Raw genomic sequence first — 18,381 nt, 5'->3', positions numbered from 1 at the left:
GTGTGTGTGTGTGTGTGTGTGTGTGTGTGTGTGTGTGTGTGTGTGTGCTTGCGTGGGGGAGGGGGAGGGAGAGGGAGAGAGAGACATACAGGGACAGAAATGGAGAGGCAGAGACAGTCAGAGATCTCATAGGTCCCTTCCCTATGTGGAACTAGACATGGGCCCTCTTGTCACACCAGCCACCCAGAGGGAATTGGAAAGATGTTAGGTCATGTGGACATCTTGTCTAGTAGACAAAGTTTACTTATAATTCCACCTGGGAAGAAAACTGTGAAGAGCTTGATCCAGGAAACTGCCTAACTGAATACCACATGGACCACAGCTGTGCAACCAGTCACTTGATTATCCAGTAAGAAACACAAATGCAAGTGAATAATTGGGCAAACACTGTACCTTGGGGATCCCATCAGAATTCTTAATAATTTCCAAGAAGGAATTTCTTATTAATTCCCAGCAGTCATCGAAAGTTGGCTGGAACACAATGAGGGGCTCATCCACTTCAAGTTTAATTGTGATTAGCTGAGGTATAAAGAAGTCCATCTCTTGGTAAGGCTCTTTAAAGTCGTTTCCATCCTTCAGGAGATACAAGACATATCAGGGTCCCACTCTCCATGCACAGTGCTAACTGAGCACCTAGAGAGGACGTCAGCATGCTTGGGTCTCCCTGTTGGGAGCTTACACCTCCTCTGGTTCCTAAGGCCTTTCCTGTATTGTAGTCAGTGCCCCCTGAACTCTTTATTTCTATCTCCTTCCTGTCCTTCAAAATTAACGCCATCTCCCAGAAGTCTCCGCGATCCCTTCGCTCCTGAATTTCCATATTTCTGCTTTCATGTTATTTCATCTTTCACTTAGAAGAATTTGTACCCTTATCTTACCTTGTCTGCTCTAAACCTGAGGGCAGAATCAAGGTCTTAGTCATCTCTTTGTTTCAAAAATATCAGAAACAGCCATTAACCTCTAGTAGGTGCTTAAAAAAAAAACATACTAAATACAAAAAGAATTAATAGTTATCTACGTACTTTAAATGACAATGTCCTTGAGCACGTGGTGGCATTTCAGTCAAAATGGCAACTTCCCTACAACAACTAGGAGATACCCGTGAGCCTATGTGAAGCCGAGTAACACAAAATCCCTTTCATTTACTACAGTGCTTAGTGGGCTCCTTATAAGGCAGCTGTGAAGACTTGTTTAAGTACTTGGCTTGAGAGCTTTTTAGACTATCTAAGGAAAGATTGTGCCCTTCATCACATGTGACTTCTGTGTGTGAAATTTTGGAGCGAGATTTTTATGCCTTACATGGAATAAAGGAGATGTTTTGTTTGCTCATTTGCTTGTTTTTTCTGTCTGCTTCACAAAGTAGATGCACACCCTAGATGCTATGAGGTGATCTTCTCAGGGTATCATTGTACCCCAAATTTGGCAGCACTGGCTTTTATGCTTTTTGAGCAGCTAACAGAGGTTTGTCTCCACTTCTTGAGTTCCAGGATAAAAGGCATGAGCCACTGCTCTTCCTTTATTTGGGAAAACACTTAGAATTTTATAATTAGTTTTCATAACCAAGAAATTTAAAAATAGTCACTACACTTTTAAGGGTAAAATATGTACAATAGTATACGATTTCAAACACTCTTCTTTGATCTGTAGGCTATCTTAATCTAGGGGAGTATTACAGTGCTTTGAAAACCAGGGCTTACACTTTTATTTCCTCTCTACTGAAATAGTTTTTACAAGGCAGTTAACTAGTCCCAACTAAGCCTTTCATTCTTGGAGATTCCCTCTCCAAGACTAAACAAGAAACTGCTACTGGCAAATGCATACAACAGCTTCTAGATGTTAAGATAAAGGTTGATAGCAAATGATCTCAACTCCATCTTTGCACCAGAGATGATGAAAACAAGTGACCCTTTCCCCACACTGAAAGAGGTACACATTTCATCTTTGTAATCATTGTTTAATTTTCTAAGAAAATTCTCTGGAAATTTGCTTTCAGAGAAATTTTTTTTTTTTAAATCAGCTTAGTGGTGGGTAATGATATGGCAAAAGCTTGCTGTGTGTTTAAAAAAGTTAATAGTCACCAATGTGTGCTCAGTTCAGAATTTCACCTTCTGGACTGGCTCTCTGCTGAGAACATACATGAGGCTGTCCTTCCTCAAGAGGGCTGCGTGTGGACTTATACCTACATACCTTGTGTATCATGAAGAAGGAAACGAGGTCTTTGATGGAATTAATGACCAACTCTCTGAGCTGGAGTGACATGAAGGAGGCAACAGCAGCAAAAAATTCCTCAATGTTTCGAGAGGAGTCGTAGTCGCTCTTGGGAGCAAAGCGGACCCAGTGCTCTTTCTGTGACACAAAAAGCTGGGCACAGGTAGGGATCCACCTACAGAGACAGGAGAACATCCAAGTAAGTGGCTTTCTGAGCTCTCTGAACCTAGGTGTCCTCTGGGTGTGACTGTTTTCAGTGAGAAGTAACTGAGGGGGAAGAATGTGGGCAGCACATTCTTCCACAGGCTGGACTGAAGTAGTTCAGTTAAACCAGCAAAAAGAAGCCTTCAGCACATTCTCCCTCTGTGCTTCCTGGCCGCTGTTTTATGAGCCACAGGGCTCTAGTAGCCCCGCCCCATCATGATGGACAGAAACCTCTGAAAGTACGAGCTAAAATCTTTTTCTTCCTTAGTTGATTTTCTCTGGTATTTGTTACAGCAAAAGACAGCCTGATGGCTAAATTCTTCACTTGGTGATTTTTTTTTTGGGGGGGGGGGGCTCTGGATATAGTCCTGTGTACATTTGCTAAAGGAGAAGAAGTTGCCAAATGTCTGAAAACTCCCTTTGTTCCTTGAGGTTATTCATTTCGGGTCATCTCGGCACAAGTCATTCCAGTACATTGTCTTACAGCACCAAGACTGAAAGGGATCCCAAGAAAGAAACAAAAGAGAGTAGTTATCTCAACAATGTGGTTCTGAGAAGGCAGAGGGAATGTGGGAGCGAAGGGCAGAGAGAGCAGTTAGAGATGTTTGCCAGAGGACAGACACATGTTAGGGACAGGGCAGGAAGATATCTTGGGGAGTCAACAAGCTTCATGTCATTCTCAGGGGGAAATCAGCTCTCATTGTGGGGAGTTTTGATTTTGACGATGCTGGGCTGCGGCCCCATTTTTTGGGAGATACTGACTTGTTGAGAAGAATCTGACGTGCTTCCTGGCAGTGCTGCTGGATCACATCCTTGTACATATTAGGTAGCAGGGGCAGTGTTCCAGCCAGTAAGTCTTCTGTTCTAACAAACCTGATGTCTTTAAATCTGCCAAAAGAGAGGGAGAATGCCACTGTGAAGGGCTAATCCACCCTGGGGGGCAAGGTCAAAGGACACTTGTTCTCATATTTTGAATACATAAGCTAGAATAGTACCACCTAGAACTAGTGATGTTGGGCAGTTTCAGGGAGTTGGGAGGGTAGGAGGGGTGGATGAAGAAGAGCAGAAAGTTATGAAAAGCGCCCACCTCCATTACCTTTGCCCTCCAAAATAAAGCATTGGTGTTGGTTTACTAAGAGCACAGTTTTCCAGGGTTGCTGCATGGCGCAATAATTGTGTTGAACAGCACAATTCAGCTTGTTCTATGTGTGCGGGGTGCCCTGGAGTTGAGCAACATGTGAGAAGCAGAAGAACCTGCATGTCCACAGACCACTTCCAACACTTCTTTGCTATAACCCAGCAGGCGGTTAAGCCCAAAGCTTAATTCATAATGGCTCTGATGAAGCGCTTTGGAACTCTCTTCTCCCTGTCTTCCCTCTTCTCCTCTCCTTCTCTCCCCTCTCTGTCACTCTCTGTCACTCTCTGTCTCTCTGTCTTTGTCTGTCTGGCCATCTCTCTCTCTCTCTCTCTCTCTGGTGTGTGTGTTGGGGGAGGGGGCGGAATGTAATCCAGAGGTCAACCTCGGTTGTCTTTCCTTGGATGACATCTTGTTTTTTTAAAGACAGGGTCTTTTATTGGACCAGAACTCACCAAGTAGGCTAGGGGGATGGCCAGCAAACACCAGGGGAATTCCTGCCTCTACCTCTCCATTACTAGGTTTGTAAGCATGTGCCTTCATGCTGGCTCTTTACATGAAAGCTGAAGGATAAACTCAGGTCCTTATGTGCTGTATGTTCTTTGCCGACTAAGCCATCTTTTTAGCCTTGCTACCTGAATTTCCATGATGAATTACATTGAACTTAATTTGCTCTTGACTCATGCTGCTCACCCTGTAGGCAGTTCACCAGGCACCCATTAAATGTCTGTGCTTATATCATGTAGACACTGAACAATTGCTGAATGGATGGGTGACTCCTCATTCCTTCTATATTGCTCCTTTTCTTTCCCTCTCATTCCTCTGGATCCATAGATGCTCTACCACTTGTGACACCCAACAAGGACCACCATTTATCTTTGTAGCATCCATTTTTCTATAGGCTGGTCCTTTAAGTCATGACTGTCTGCCAAGTTCCCTAAGCTCATCCCTGAGCTTGCGTCTCAGTGTCATCGTCTGTTTTGATGATCCATCAGACACTCATCCTTCTAAAATGCCACCGCCTATGGTCCTTAGGTGGAGGTAGTGAATTTTTTCTTAGAGTAAGTAAACACAAAGCACTTCTTGGGAATGGTGGAAGCTGAGGTGCTCACTCGCCACACTGAGGTCCAACACTGCCATGGCTCATGTCTCCACACCACTCATGTTTAATTGAATCCTAACAAACTTCTCTCATTGGTGGGACTAGATTCTCTACATTTTCCTCAGAACAATCTCATTTCAGGCCCCAAGTCTACAAACTTTACCAATCATGAAGACATCTTAGATTAGTTTTCTCTTCTTAGAATTTTTAAAATTGAATAGTTTAGGTTATACAGGAAAACCACCATGTAATTTCCTTGACAAATCATTTGCCTTGCTGACTTTGTACCCCTGATTTTTCCAATAAGCTAAAATGATTCATTAGCCTGATCTTTCAGTGATCTTTCCCATCAGATCTGTATCCTTTCTTGATTAAAAAAAAAAACACACACACCTGCCCTCCACCAGAATAACTAATAGAACAAACAAAATACGGTATAGCCAAACTATGGAATATTATTCAGTTATAAAAAGAAATGTTGTTACTGATATTTGCTTCTCTGTGAGCAGATGTTGAGAACATTGTATTTAATTCAGAAACCAGACACAAAAGACCATGTATTATATGATTCAGATTATATTACACACCCAGAATCTGTAGCTCCACCAAGACAAAGAAGATTAGCAGTTCCTGGGGGGATGAAGGGGTGGACTGGGTGTGAATGACAGAAATATCCTTTAATTAGATAGTGGTGAGGGCACCACAAGCTTGTGAAGAACCTAAAAAACTTTTGTCGTACACTTTAAAGAGGTACGTGTGGTGATTTGAATGAGAATGTCCTCCGCAGGCTCGTGCGTTTGAACACTTGGTCTCCAGTTGGTGGCGCTGTTTGGGGATGATGTAGAATACTGTGACGGCGCAACCACTGAAGGGAGTACCTCACTGTGCTGACTAGTTTGATGTCAACCTGACACAAGCTAAAGTCACCTGAGGGGAAGGAACCTCAGTTAAGAAAATGTCTCCAGAAGATCTACCTGTAGGGCGTTTTTCTTAGTTATTGATATGGGAGGGCCCAGTCAACTGTGGGTGGTGCTACTCCAGGTTGGTGGTCCTGGGTTCTATAAGGAAGCAGCTGATAAAAGCGTGGGGAACAAGCCAGTAAGCAGCACCCACCCCTCCATGGCATCTGCATAAGCCACTGCCTTCAGGATCCTGCCCTGTTTGAGTTCATGTCCTAACTTCCTTCAGTGATGACCAGAGATATGGAAGTATAAGCCAAATAAGCCCTTTACTCCCCAAGTTGGTTTTGGGTTATGGTGTTTCATCTCAGCAACAAAAACCCTAACAAAGACTCACTGTGGACAGGTTTTGAGGAATTCTAGCCTCACCCCACTTATTTCTCCCTCTGTTCCCTTGTGTGGACATAATGTGATCAGGTGACTTCCTAATCCTGCTGCCATGCTTTCCTTGGCTGTTGCCATGTCTTCACTGCCATAATAAACCCTATCTTCCTGGAACTGCAAGCCAAATCAAATCCTCTCTTCCTGGAGTTGCTTTTAGTCATGGCAACTATCACAGCAACAGAAAGACAACTAATACAGTGAGTTTTGCAGCCACTCTTTCATATCTGTAGGTACTGAATTCTTGGATGCAACCAACACCATGTAGGGCACATTCTGAAAACAAAAACAAAAACCTGCTTCTGTCCTGAAAAGATTTTATTCTTGGTATTGTTTATTAAACAATCCCTCGTAATAACTACTTACATAGTTCTTCCATTAAATTAGACAGTATGATTGGTGTAGAAATAGTTTTAGTATCTGGGAAAGCATGAGACCATGTGAAAATACTGAAGTGTTTTATATAAAAGGCTTGAGAGTTCATGGACCCTAGTACCTGGGGTCCTAGCAACACTCTCTATATACAACTAAAGCCAACTCTGTACTCAAGTTTTAAGATTTGAAAGTAGAAGGGTTTCCATCTCATCTAGATTCCTGCAATTCTTGGAGTGTTGTATTGACAAATACAACTGAGAGACCATAGCTTGCCAACCGAACTCCACAAAGAAAAAAAAAAGACCCAAACCTTTACACATCTCAAAAAAGGAGAGACAGAAAAGCAAGCATAGAATTGTAATTTAGGGTGACAAGTGTTACAATGCAGGGAATGAATTAATTCCTCCTGGCTACTTAATTTTTATCAGGTACTAAGTATTTTGCATGTACTGAGTTACCTATTGGCCTTAACATTCTTATGGAGTAGGAAACTTAGAGACCAAGAAAGTATGGCCCCAAGAGGTAGAAGGTAGCATGCTCATCTACCTATAAAACAGAGCTAAGATTTGGACACAGGCTGAATGGATCAAATTGTAAGCTGTTACCCACCATACTTAAGTGCCTACAGACAGGGGCCATATGATGTGGGAACGCAAAGGAGGGTTTCTTATACCAGTAGCTGCATTCACATTCACAACTCATTCTCTTTCTGTCTAGGATCTTGGTTGGGCCCACTCTGCTGCAGAGTAACAGCAGCTTTCACTGTGCTATACTGAAGAGGGAGGTTCACTTATGTGCTGAACAATAAAGAAAGGAAACCAGAGGGATTCCAAGATGGCGGCAGCCAGTGAGTCAGAGACTGTAAAACCAGTGAGTAAACAGGCAGCTGGATCCAAAACACCTATTTTGGTGCTTCTGGACTGGAGGGGACATTTGGAAAGTTGGGGATGATAGGATCCAAACCCCTTGTGGCCATCTCCCAGTTCCAGAAATCATGAACTGTGAGCCCCCTGCCCTGTCCATATACTCAAGAGAGTGCTGGCCCCCTTTGCTCCAGCAGCCAGATATCAGATCCTCCCACTCTCCTGAGGATTCCTGGGACAGCATTTTAACCTCCAAACCATGGATCTACTGGTCCCCCTGCTGAGACCAGATGAACAATAAAATCAGCCTGATCCCCAATCAAAGATGGTGGAGCCGAGATGAATCAGAGTCTCAGGAGCGCAGTGTCTGGTAGGCCTATAATCAGCAGCTCAGCTGCCTTCTGAGGCACCAGATTCCCCATGATTGCCACCTGAAGAGGTCTTCCCCCTCTCCCACCACTTCCACCTGACGTGCCTGTGTCCCTTCACCTACTACTTGAGATGCCCGCAACCTGCCCTTCAAGGCGCTCATGCCCTTTGCTCTTTAAGGCACCCATGCCCTCTGCTCTTCAAGGTACTTGTACCCATGCCCTGCCCTTTAAGGCTCTTGTGCCCTTGCTCTGCCTTCTGAAATGCCCACCCCAGAGTGACTGCATCCAAAATGCCAGCACCCATCCATGTTTCCCTGTACCTCTCTCATTATCCTGAAGACTACTCCAGACTCCAGAGACAGGTGGATCCAGTTTTCAGTGAGGTCCAAGGAACAAACAGCCATGGCTACAGACAACCAGATTGCTAAAGGCCAGTATAAGAACACACTCAACAAAAACCAGGACATCATGGCTCCACCAGAAACCCAAAAAAACAATAGATATTCTAATGCAGCTGAAACACAGGAAAATGACCTTAAATCTACACTTATGTAGTTATTAGAAGTATATAAAGAGGAAATGAACAAATCTCTCAAAGAAATACAGGAAAATACAACCAAATAAATAAAGACCATCAAGGACAGACAGGAAACTGCAATCAAACAGGCAAAGGAAATGAAAATGGAATTAGAATCAATAAAGAAAACACAAACCGAGAAAACCCTGAAGATGAAAAAGTTAGAGATGATATCAAGAACCACAGAGGTAAGCATTACCAACAGAATACAAGAGATGGAGGAGAGACTCTCAGCATTGAGGATACAATTGAAGAAATTGACACATCTCTCAAAAAAAAATTAAGAAGGAAAAGTTCCTGACATAAAACATCTAAGAAATCAAGGATATCATGGAAAGACAAACCTAAGAATAATAGGAATAGACAAAAAAGATTCCAGGCTCCAAGGTCCAGAAAATCATATAAGAAATTTCCCCAAACTAAAGAACAAGATGCTCTTAAACATATAAGAGGCTTTCAGAACATCAAATAGACTAGACTAGAAAAGACATTCCTCCCGCCACATAATAATCAAAGCACTAAATCTACAGAACAAAGAAAAAAATATTAAAAGTGGCAAGCGGAAAAGGCCAAGTAAAGTAAAGGTAAAAGTAAAGGTAGGCCTATCAGAATCACACCCGACTTTTCAAATGAGACTGTGAAAGCTAGAAGGGCCTGCATAGATATCAGGCAGAGATGAAGAGACCACATATGCCAAACCAGACTACTATACCCAGCAAAACTTTCAATAACCATAGATGAAGAAAACAACATATTCTATGACAAAACCAAATTTAAACAATATCTATGTACCAACCCAGCCCTATAGAGGATACTAGCAGTAAAACTCTAACCCAACGAGGTCAACTACATCCAAGAAAACACAGGAAATAGATAACTTCACAGCAGTAAAACCAAAAGAAAACAAACACACAAACACACTATCACCACCAACTCCACAATATAAGGAACTAACAATCAATGGTCACTAATATCTATCAACATCAATGGACTAAACACTCCAATAAAAAGGCACAGGCTAACAGAACAGTTTTGGAAACAGGATTAAACATTCTGCTACATTCTGTTGCATTCATCAACAAAGATAGATACTGCCTCAGAGTAAAAGGCTGGAAAAGGTTTTTCAAGCAAATGGACCCAAGAAACAAGCTGGAGTAGCCATCCTAATATCTAATAAAATAGAATTTCAACCAAAATTAATTAAAAGAGATGGGGATGGACACTTCATTCTCATCAAAGGAAAAATCCACCAAGAGGACATGACATCACAATCCTGGATATCTATACCTCAAATACAAAGGCACATGGATTCATAAAAAAAAGAAGTTGAAAGGTATCACTATTCATAGATGATATGATAGTATATATAAGCAACCACAAAAATTGCACCAGAGAAGTCCTGAAGCTGATAAACACCTTCAGAAAAGTGGCTGGATACAAGATTAATTAAAAAAAAATAGTAGCCCTCCTAGATACAAATTACAAACAAGCTGAGAAAGAAATTAGGGAAACCACACCCTTCAAAATAGCCAAAAATAACATAAAGTATCTAGGGTAACTCTAACTAAGGAAGTCAAAGACCTGTAGAACAGGAACTTCAAGTCTCTGAGGGAAGAACCTGAAGAAGATACCAGAAGATAGAGAGATCTCCCATGCTCATGCATTGGTAGGACTGACATAGTAAAAACGCCCATCTTACTAAAAACAATCTACAGAGTCAATACAATCCGCATCAAAATACCAACACGAGTTTTCACAAACCTTGAAAGAACAATTCTAAACTTTATGTGAAAAAAACAAAAAACCCAGAATAGTCAAAATAATCCTATGCGATAATAGAATTTCTGGAGGTATCTCCATACTTGACCTCAAACTATACTACAGAGCAATATTAATATAAACTTCATGGTACTGACATAGAAATAGGCTGGTTAATCAATGAAATCAAATAGAAGACCCAGAAATAAACTCACATACCTATGCACACCTGATTTTTGACAAAGAAGCCACAACCATACAATGGATAAAAGACAGCATCTTCAACAAAGGGTGCTGGTTTAACTGGATGTGTACATGTAGAAAAATGAAAAAAGATCCATATATTTATCATCTTGCACAAAACTCAAGTCCAAGTAGATCAGTGACCTCAACATAAAACCAGATACACTAAATCTGTTAGAGGAGAAAGCGGGTAAGAGCCTTGAACTTCTTGGCACAGGAAAAAACTTCCCAAAAAGAATATCAACTGCTCAGGCTCTAAGATCAACAATTAATAAATAGGACCTTTTGAAAATGAAAGCCTTCTATAAAACAAAGGACACTATCAACAGAACAAAACGGTAGTCTATAGATTGGGAAAAGATCTTCACCAATCCATCTGACAAAGGGCTAATTTCCAGAATATATAAAGAACTCAAGAAATTAAACCCAACCAACCAGTAACTCAATTTAAAAAATGGGATACAGATCTAAACAGAGAGTTCTCAGTAGAGGAATCTCGAATAGTGGAGAAGTACTTAAAGAAATGCTCAACATCTTTAGTCATCAGGGAAATGCAAATTAAAACAACTCTGAGATTCCATCTTACACCTGTCAGAATGGCCAAGATCAAAATCCCAAGTGACAACACATACTGGCAAGGATGTGGAGAAAGGGGAACACTCCTCCATTGCTGGTGGGAGTACAAACTTGCACAACCATTTTTGAAATCAATATGATGCTTTCTCAGAAAACTGGGACTAGACATACTTCAAGACCAAGCTATACCACTCTTGGGCATATATTCAAAAGACGCTACACCATACAACAAGGACATTTGCTCAACTATGTTTATAGCAGCATTATTCCTAATAGCCAGAATCTAGAAACAACTTAGATGTTCCTCAACTGAAGAATGGATGCAGAAATTGTGGTATGTTTACACAATGCAATACTACTCAGCCATTAAAAACAAGGAAATCATGAAATTTGCAGGCAAATGGATGGAACTAGAAAATGTCATCCTGAGTGAGGTAACACAGATCCAGGAAGATGCACATGGTATATACTTTTTATAAGTGGATTCATGTAGTAGAGCATAGACATACTATAATGCACAGACCCCAAGAGTATAATTCCAATAGATACCTTTGGCTTCATGTTAGCCCACTAGTTAGGGAACTGGGCGATGTCTCTGACACAGACTATCTTGCCTGCTTTCTGATCACTTTCCCCTGATGGGACTTCTCTACCAAGCCTCAGGAGAGGAGAAAAACTCAGTCCTCATGTGACTAGATGAGCTGGGGTGTGTGGGTAGGGGAGCTCCCCTATTCTGAGAAATAAGGGAGAAGGGGTGAGGGAAGGAGAGTGGGACTGGGAGGAGAGGAGGAAAGGGCCTATGACTGAGATGTAAATTGAACTTATTAATAAAAAATTTAAAAAAGTGGAACTAGAAAAGATCATCCTGAGTGAGGTAACCAAGAAGCAGAAAAACACGTTATATACTCATTTATAAGTGGATATTAGCCATATAATATACAATAAACATACTAAAATCTATAGCTCTAAAGAAGCTAAACAACAAGAAGGACCCTAGGGAAGATGCTTAATCCTCATTCAGAAGGGCAAAAGGATAGACATTGGAAGTAGAAGAAGACAAGGAACAGGATAGGAGCCTTCCACAGAGGACCTCTGAAAGACTCTACACACCAGGGTTTAGAAGGAGATAATGAGACTCAGAGCTAAACTTTGGGCAGAGTGCCAGAATCCTTATGGAAGAGGAGGGGGATAGAAAGACCTGGAGGGGACAGGAACTCCACAAGAACAACAGAGCCAAAATACCTGGGCCCAGGGGGTCCCGTGGACACCGAGATTCCAACTAAGGACCTTGCATGGAGAGGACCTAGAACCCCTGTTCAGAGCAAGCCCATAGATTGCTCAGTTTCCAAGTGGGTTTCCTAGTAAAGGGGACAGGGGCTGTCTCTGACATGAACTCAGTGGCCAGCTCTTTGATCACCTCCCTTTGGGGGATGCAGCCTTGCCAGGCCACAGAGGAAGATGATGCAGCCAGTCCTGATGAGACCTGATAGGCTAGGGTCAGACAGAAGGGTTCTCCCATAACAGGAGACTAGGAAAAGGGCATAGGGGGAGAAGAGGGAGGGAGGGTAGGACTGAGAGAAGAGGGAGGGAGCTGCAGTGGGGATATAAAGTGAATAATTTGTAATAAATAAATAAATAGATAAAATTTAAAATAAACAAATAAAAACAAAAAAACATAAATAAAAGAAAGGAAACCAAAGGCTAGTGGCTACGCCTTACTCTGCAAACCACAGTTTTTTGAGGTTGTACATCATGGGGTTCACTATGTGCAAATGCTCCTCATTCCACTTCTTAGAACTCTGGTAGATGTTGTGCCAAGGCACAGGGGCCCGGATAACTCGTTGAGGAAACAAGCGAGGGATACTCTCGATGAACAGCCTTTTCTTCTCCATCGGGTCCATGAGGATGTAATCCACTAGAATGAAGAAAGACAACACCCTGTCAGTCTTTACACGTCTTGCACTCCTAGCTTCATACACTCAGGATGGAAATGAGTCTCAGCCCATGTGCATCTGGAAACGCCTCCTTTATTGGCCAGGTCGGGGGGGGTGACTTTATTGGGGAAGCACATTCTTCACTGGAAGGCGTGTGACCTCACAGTGTAGAGGACTTGGATTCTGAGTGTGAGTCCCACTTTTCTTGTGACAGTGCACTGGCATTAGTATTCCATTAGTGATTAATTGACTTCTCTCACCACGATAATTACACAAACATATAAATCATATAGATCTTTGTTGGGTCACAATTACGCTGCACCACGAAGAATGAATGCGAGTTTATTAAAGGAAGAACACTGGGAGCCGGGGGATGTCTTGTATGGAGGTAAAGTGTCAGACACTCTGCTCAAGACATCTGACTCAGGGTAGAAGAGAGCAGGAAGCAGCGGGACCCCCATCGCTACCCAAGAGCTAATGGGCTGAAAAGGAGCCCAAAGTGACAGATACAAGAGGACAACAGCAGAGAAACAGAGGCACAGCAGCGTGAGCTGAAAGCAGAGGTACTAGGACTGCGGAGGACGAAGGGACAATGGAGGGGAAACACAACAGAGAAAAACACGGACGAGAAGGGGCAGGTCTTGAGTTATATTTTGAAGTTTGGGCACCCGGAGTGTAATGTCTGTGCTAGCACATCTGAGTTACCTGAAGCTTGTCAGTTATGAATCTTGGGCTTTACCCCAGGTGCACAGCTAGTAAATCAGAACCTGCTTCTTAACCAGATCTCCAGACCCTGAGCATGCCTACTCAAAGGTGGTTAGTTCAAAGGTAAACATTGATGATGGTACCTAGGATGGGGAGACATTTTTATTAAAGGTTGCATGGTATTTTGGGGTTTGACTGGTACATTCTTGGGTGTGTCTGTAAGGATGTTTCCCGAGGTGATTGGCATGTGAGCCAGTAACTGAGGAAGACCCGCCTCGGATGCAGATAAAGACCATCTAATAGGATGAAAGCCTGGATAAAACAAAGTCCAAAGGAAGAAGCCTGTCAGAGCACACATGCTCTTTCTCCTCTCTCTTCTTCCTGGGTGAGAGGAGATGAACAGCTCTGTGGCCCCTGCTGTGTGACATTCTGCTCCATCACAACCTAAAAGCAACAGAGGCAGCTGATGGTGCTCCAACCTACGAACCCACATGCAAAATGAACCATTCCTCCCTTGAATTGGTTTTTTCCGGCTGTCTCATCACAGCAAGAACAAAGCAGACTGACAGAGTGATGAAAGAAAGACAGTAGCACCCTCCGTGGAGAAGCTTCTTGGCCGCGTAAGCCCCTCCTTACCGATGCTTTTCATGAGGCTAAAGTAATAGTCACTGTTCATCTCAGACCTAAGCTCGGCTTGAAGGGGTTCAAGGGCTGGAGTTGTCAGCAGCTCTTTAGGGATCAGCTTGCAAATCCGCTCCATCACCTCCTCATCCTCGGGGGAAATCATGTCTTTTCGGATGCCATTGGTCAAGTAGTAGTAATATCTCTTCCATAAGCAAAGAAAGAAGAAGGTCATGGCCCAATGGTTGTATCCTCCTGTTCCACCCACCATCCAAGCAGCCATCGAGTGGGCAAGCAGCTCCATTCGCACAGCAGCCATCCACTTCACACACATTGCACGTGACAAAGTCGTGGGCAGGTTCTTCTCACTGAAGGAGAAGAGAACTGCTCATTTCTGTGTATTTTAGTTTTCTTTAGAAGAGCTGGAGCCCTACCTCATTAAAAATTCCCCCCTTCCCCCCATTTTCACAATACATCCACAGGCTCCATTCTGCTCATGATTCGTAGGGTCAAAAAAAAAAAAAAAAAAAAAAAAAGAACACAGTCGGCGTACACAAAAGATCTTCACTGTTTATCTGAAATTCAGATTCAACTGAGTGCTCTTCCTTGTTTTGTAAAAATGTGGTCAGCTGTCACAGGCTGCCATGTGGCAAACTATATGCTAGGGGCTCAAGAGCACCAGTTTCTGAGACCTGCACCTCCACATGCCCCTCCCCTCAAAAAGAAAAACTAAGGACACACATTCAAATCCTCATTCAATGCTCTGGGTAGAGTCTGGACTTCAGTATTAACATTCCTCAGGTGACTCTGCCACAGCACTGCTTGGAATCACTGGGGTTATCAAGCTGCGGAGGCAGGGGAGGGGGATTATGGGGCAGAAGGGCCAATGGGAAAGTACCTCCAGGTCTGACTCAGTTGGTATTTTCTCTTTCCTATCTACTTCCATTTCCTGTTGCAGCATCACATCCATCTGTTGTTCTGGACTCATGGGTCTGCTTCCGGGATGGATCAAGCATGGGTGATTAGGCTTTATATTCAAAGTGGATGAGCATTTGCAGGACACAGGCATCCTGAAAAGTTGACATAGCTCAGCCCTTAGGGGTCCCACAAAGGCACTGTTTTTTGTTAGCTCTACTTTTCCAATCCAAGGTTTGCGAGGGAAACCCCTCTCCTGTGTGACATCTAATGTATCCACCTCAGGTGTCCCAGATGTGTAACACTTCACACACCGTAAATATTGGTTTTATTCCATCCATTAACTTACTTTTATAGGGAGTCTTGAAAGACTGGTGGGAGAAATAAGCTACTGAGTATGTGGCCATGCTTTGAAGCCAACAAGAAGAATATGACTTGCATGAGACCAGATACCGTCTGGCTTCCGTGCAATCTCCTCTATCCTATGCCCCCCCCCCCCAGTGTCACCTTACCCAGGAGCGTCATCCTTGAATTTGGAGGAGAACTTCATTTTCTTCTTGGTGGGCTCTGATGCTGATGTTTTAGGTCCTGTGAGAGTGGAGGAAGGAAGACAGGGATGGGAAGTCTTGAGCCACTCTCGGTCTGCAGGGATGTGACCCTTGGGGATAGTCTTGGAGGAACAATAAGGGAGTGGACATGGTGCGGTGTGGTGAGGTAGAGTATGTGGGCTCTGGATACCTGTGTGGCTCTAAAGAAGTCACTTAATTACTCCCGGTCCCAGCTCTCCCGGTTCTAAAATGGGGAAGAGTGTGCCTTCTAGTCATCCATATATTTAACAACGACTACCATTTTTCCCCCTCAACTCACAGCCAACACTGCATGTTCTATTTTCTGAGCATCAGTCATATTATTATGTAAGACTTGTCATAAAGTAGACTCAGGCTTTTATGTTTAGTGAATTTTTTAAAAGGAAATGTATATGACATTCACAAATTAAAAACCACTATCATCTATAATGAGTATATAACACTTGCAAATTCACTTGCAATAAATAGAAGCCAACTACAGATAAATTCAATATTTGATATAAAAACAACTTTAGTAAATTTTAGCTAGAGATCATTACTTGGTAAAGGCATTAGCCTTAAGAAATTAAATATATCATGGAAATGTTAAAGGCACACTCCTACTAAAGTGACATTTTGAGAGAACTGGGATTAGATGCCCTTATAAAAAGAGAACTCCCTGGGAGATCATTTGATTTATTCCAACATAAAAAGTTACTATGCAGCCACTCCTGATGAGATCTGATAGACTAAGATCAGAAGGAAGGAGAGGAAGACCTCCCCTATCAGTGGACTTGGGGAGGGGCATGCATGAAGAAGGGGGAGGGAGGGTGGGATCAGGAGGGGAGGAGGGAGGAGCTTATGGGGGATACAAAGTGAATAAAGTGTAATTAATAAAAATCAAAAAAAGTTTTGCTTTAAAAAGAGAAAAAATTTAAAAAAAAGTTACTGTGAGAATATAGCAATCTCTTTATGGAGAAACAGCGATCCTGAGCGAGGTAACCCAGACACAAACAGACAAATATTGCATGCTGTGTCTATTCGTTTTTAAGTCTCAAGAACTGTGTTTCCATTCAAATAACCACAGAGGTTAGGTAGCTATAAGGGCATGGGGGTGGGGGAAGGCATCTTTTAAGGAGGGGCAAATAGAATGCAGTGGTCTGAATAGATGAAGAGGAAACTAGTAGAGAAGTATTCACTGGAGAGGGGATGGGAAGGCATGCTTAAGGAGGGAATATGGGGAGGGACGGTACTAAAGGACTTTTGAAAGGCCATATGGAAGCCTACTCCTATAGAAGCTTCCTAAAATATCTATGAAAGAAACTTAAAAGGAGTCATCATATAACGGAAGATACCATATCCCAAGTAGGCATCTTCTGCCACAAATAAACTCTACGATGCTAGGAATGGGTTGTATCTTGTTGAGTTTTTGACCAAAGGGGGCCTATAGACCCCTCCAAATAGTGCAGGCTTTTGCCAAGGCTACTGGTTATTCTCCACAACCTGAAGGCAAAGCTCCATTGCTGAGGACGGTACTTACTTAAGTCATCAAACATTTGAAATGAAGCTGGTGCCCAACTAGAAGTTCAGGCCCTATTGACTAGTGTTCAAGTTACTCTGCATGCTACACGAGGAGAAAATGCCATCATCCAAACCTTGCGACATATCACAGAAACCTGCCTGCAAGATCTATGGGTGTAAAGATGATGGCACAAATATGACAGTAATAACTGACCACTTTAAAAATGGATTAAAGGTCCACTCTATGAGACAGACCCCATACCTGACACTACTCTAGTGGACAAGAACGTGGAACTAGCTAGGTCATGGGCCCTAGGGGAAAGCACGTCAATAAAAAGACTTCTAAAGACACGTTGCCGTCCCCATAGAGGAGTGCCTTTCTCAGCCCTCACAAGGAAAGCTTCTTTTCGCACTAGATGGTAATTAATACAGAGACTCACAACGGGACAATGGGCAAAGAGTGAGAGACTTTAGAACAGTCAGTCCTAAATTGGTTGTTTTAATCAGACCTCTAGCCTCAATGATCAGGGATCTAGGTAAAAGAGGAGTTCCAAAAGATTACAAGAACCAGTAGGGATGGAAGACACACAAGGAAACAGGATCTTCCAGATACCTCAGGACCGAAGCACATATGGACTCTGGGGACTGAGACCCGGTAGGTTCAAACCAGAAAAGTCGCAGCACTAAAAAGGGAGAGTGGATGCAGGTCCCGCTCTCATCAGGTATCTGTTTGCTGATACTTGCTGGGAAAGGGAAAATCAGTCTTCTACAAAGGACTATCACTGGACTGTCACACCCCAAGGAAACACTCCGAGCTCCATGCCCAGGAGTAGCTGGCTAACACAAAACAGACCGCATGGTTTTTGTTGTTTTGTGGGTTTTGTTTTCGTTTTTGTTTTTCTTGCTGCTGTGTGTGCGCGTGTGCGTGTGTGCTCTTTGTTCTATTATTTTTTTGTCTTTTTTATTTTTTTATTTTTTGAGAGAGAAAGAAAACAGTTGGAAGGGTATGGAGATAAGGAGGATCTGGAAGGTGTTAGGGAAGGGCAAATGATCAAGATGTATAAAAAATGTTAATAAAAAGAAAAAAGAATGCAGCAACTTCTATACCAGAATGAATCCTCTTCACATACTGAATTTGTTGCTTTTTTGGACTCAGATGTTCCAATTTCCAGAATGTGATTAAAATATTTCTGTTGTTTATAAGTTACCCAGAGTATGTATTTTGTCACGGAAACTCAAACAGACACAAACAAGAATCATGGTATTAGCAATTAGAACATCAAACCCAAGTTTCTAGGTGTGACCTCATACACTGGGTATGTGTATATATATATATATATATATATATATATATATATATATATATATAT

The 18,381-nt window shown here is 42.5% G+C and overlaps 1 protein-coding gene across 1 annotated transcript in view; it reads right to left on the bottom strand.

The window, feature by feature from the left end:
• Window positions 1-18,381, bottom strand: part of Dnah3 (dynein axonemal heavy chain 3) — a 167,703-nt gene that overhangs the window by 141,855 nt on the left and 7,467 nt on the right. The window contains 7 exon segments of the mRNA XM_055627476.1: window positions 389-573; window positions 2,185-2,380; window positions 3,172-3,297; window positions 12,469-12,664; window positions 14,025-14,214; window positions 14,908-15,079; window positions 15,437-15,512. Coding sequence (XP_055483451.1) covers window positions 389-573; window positions 2,185-2,380; window positions 3,172-3,297; window positions 12,469-12,664; window positions 14,025-14,214; window positions 14,908-15,079; window positions 15,437-15,512 — 1,141 coding nt within the window.

This window comes from Psammomys obesus, unplaced genomic scaffold (genome assembly GCF_907164565.1).
Source record: "Psammomys obesus unplaced genomic scaffold, mPsaObe1.curated_primary_1811, whole genome shotgun sequence".
Lineage (NCBI taxonomy): Eukaryota > Metazoa > Chordata > Mammalia > Rodentia > Muridae > Psammomys > Psammomys obesus.
This window is presented reverse-complemented; position numbering and strand designations above follow the sequence as displayed.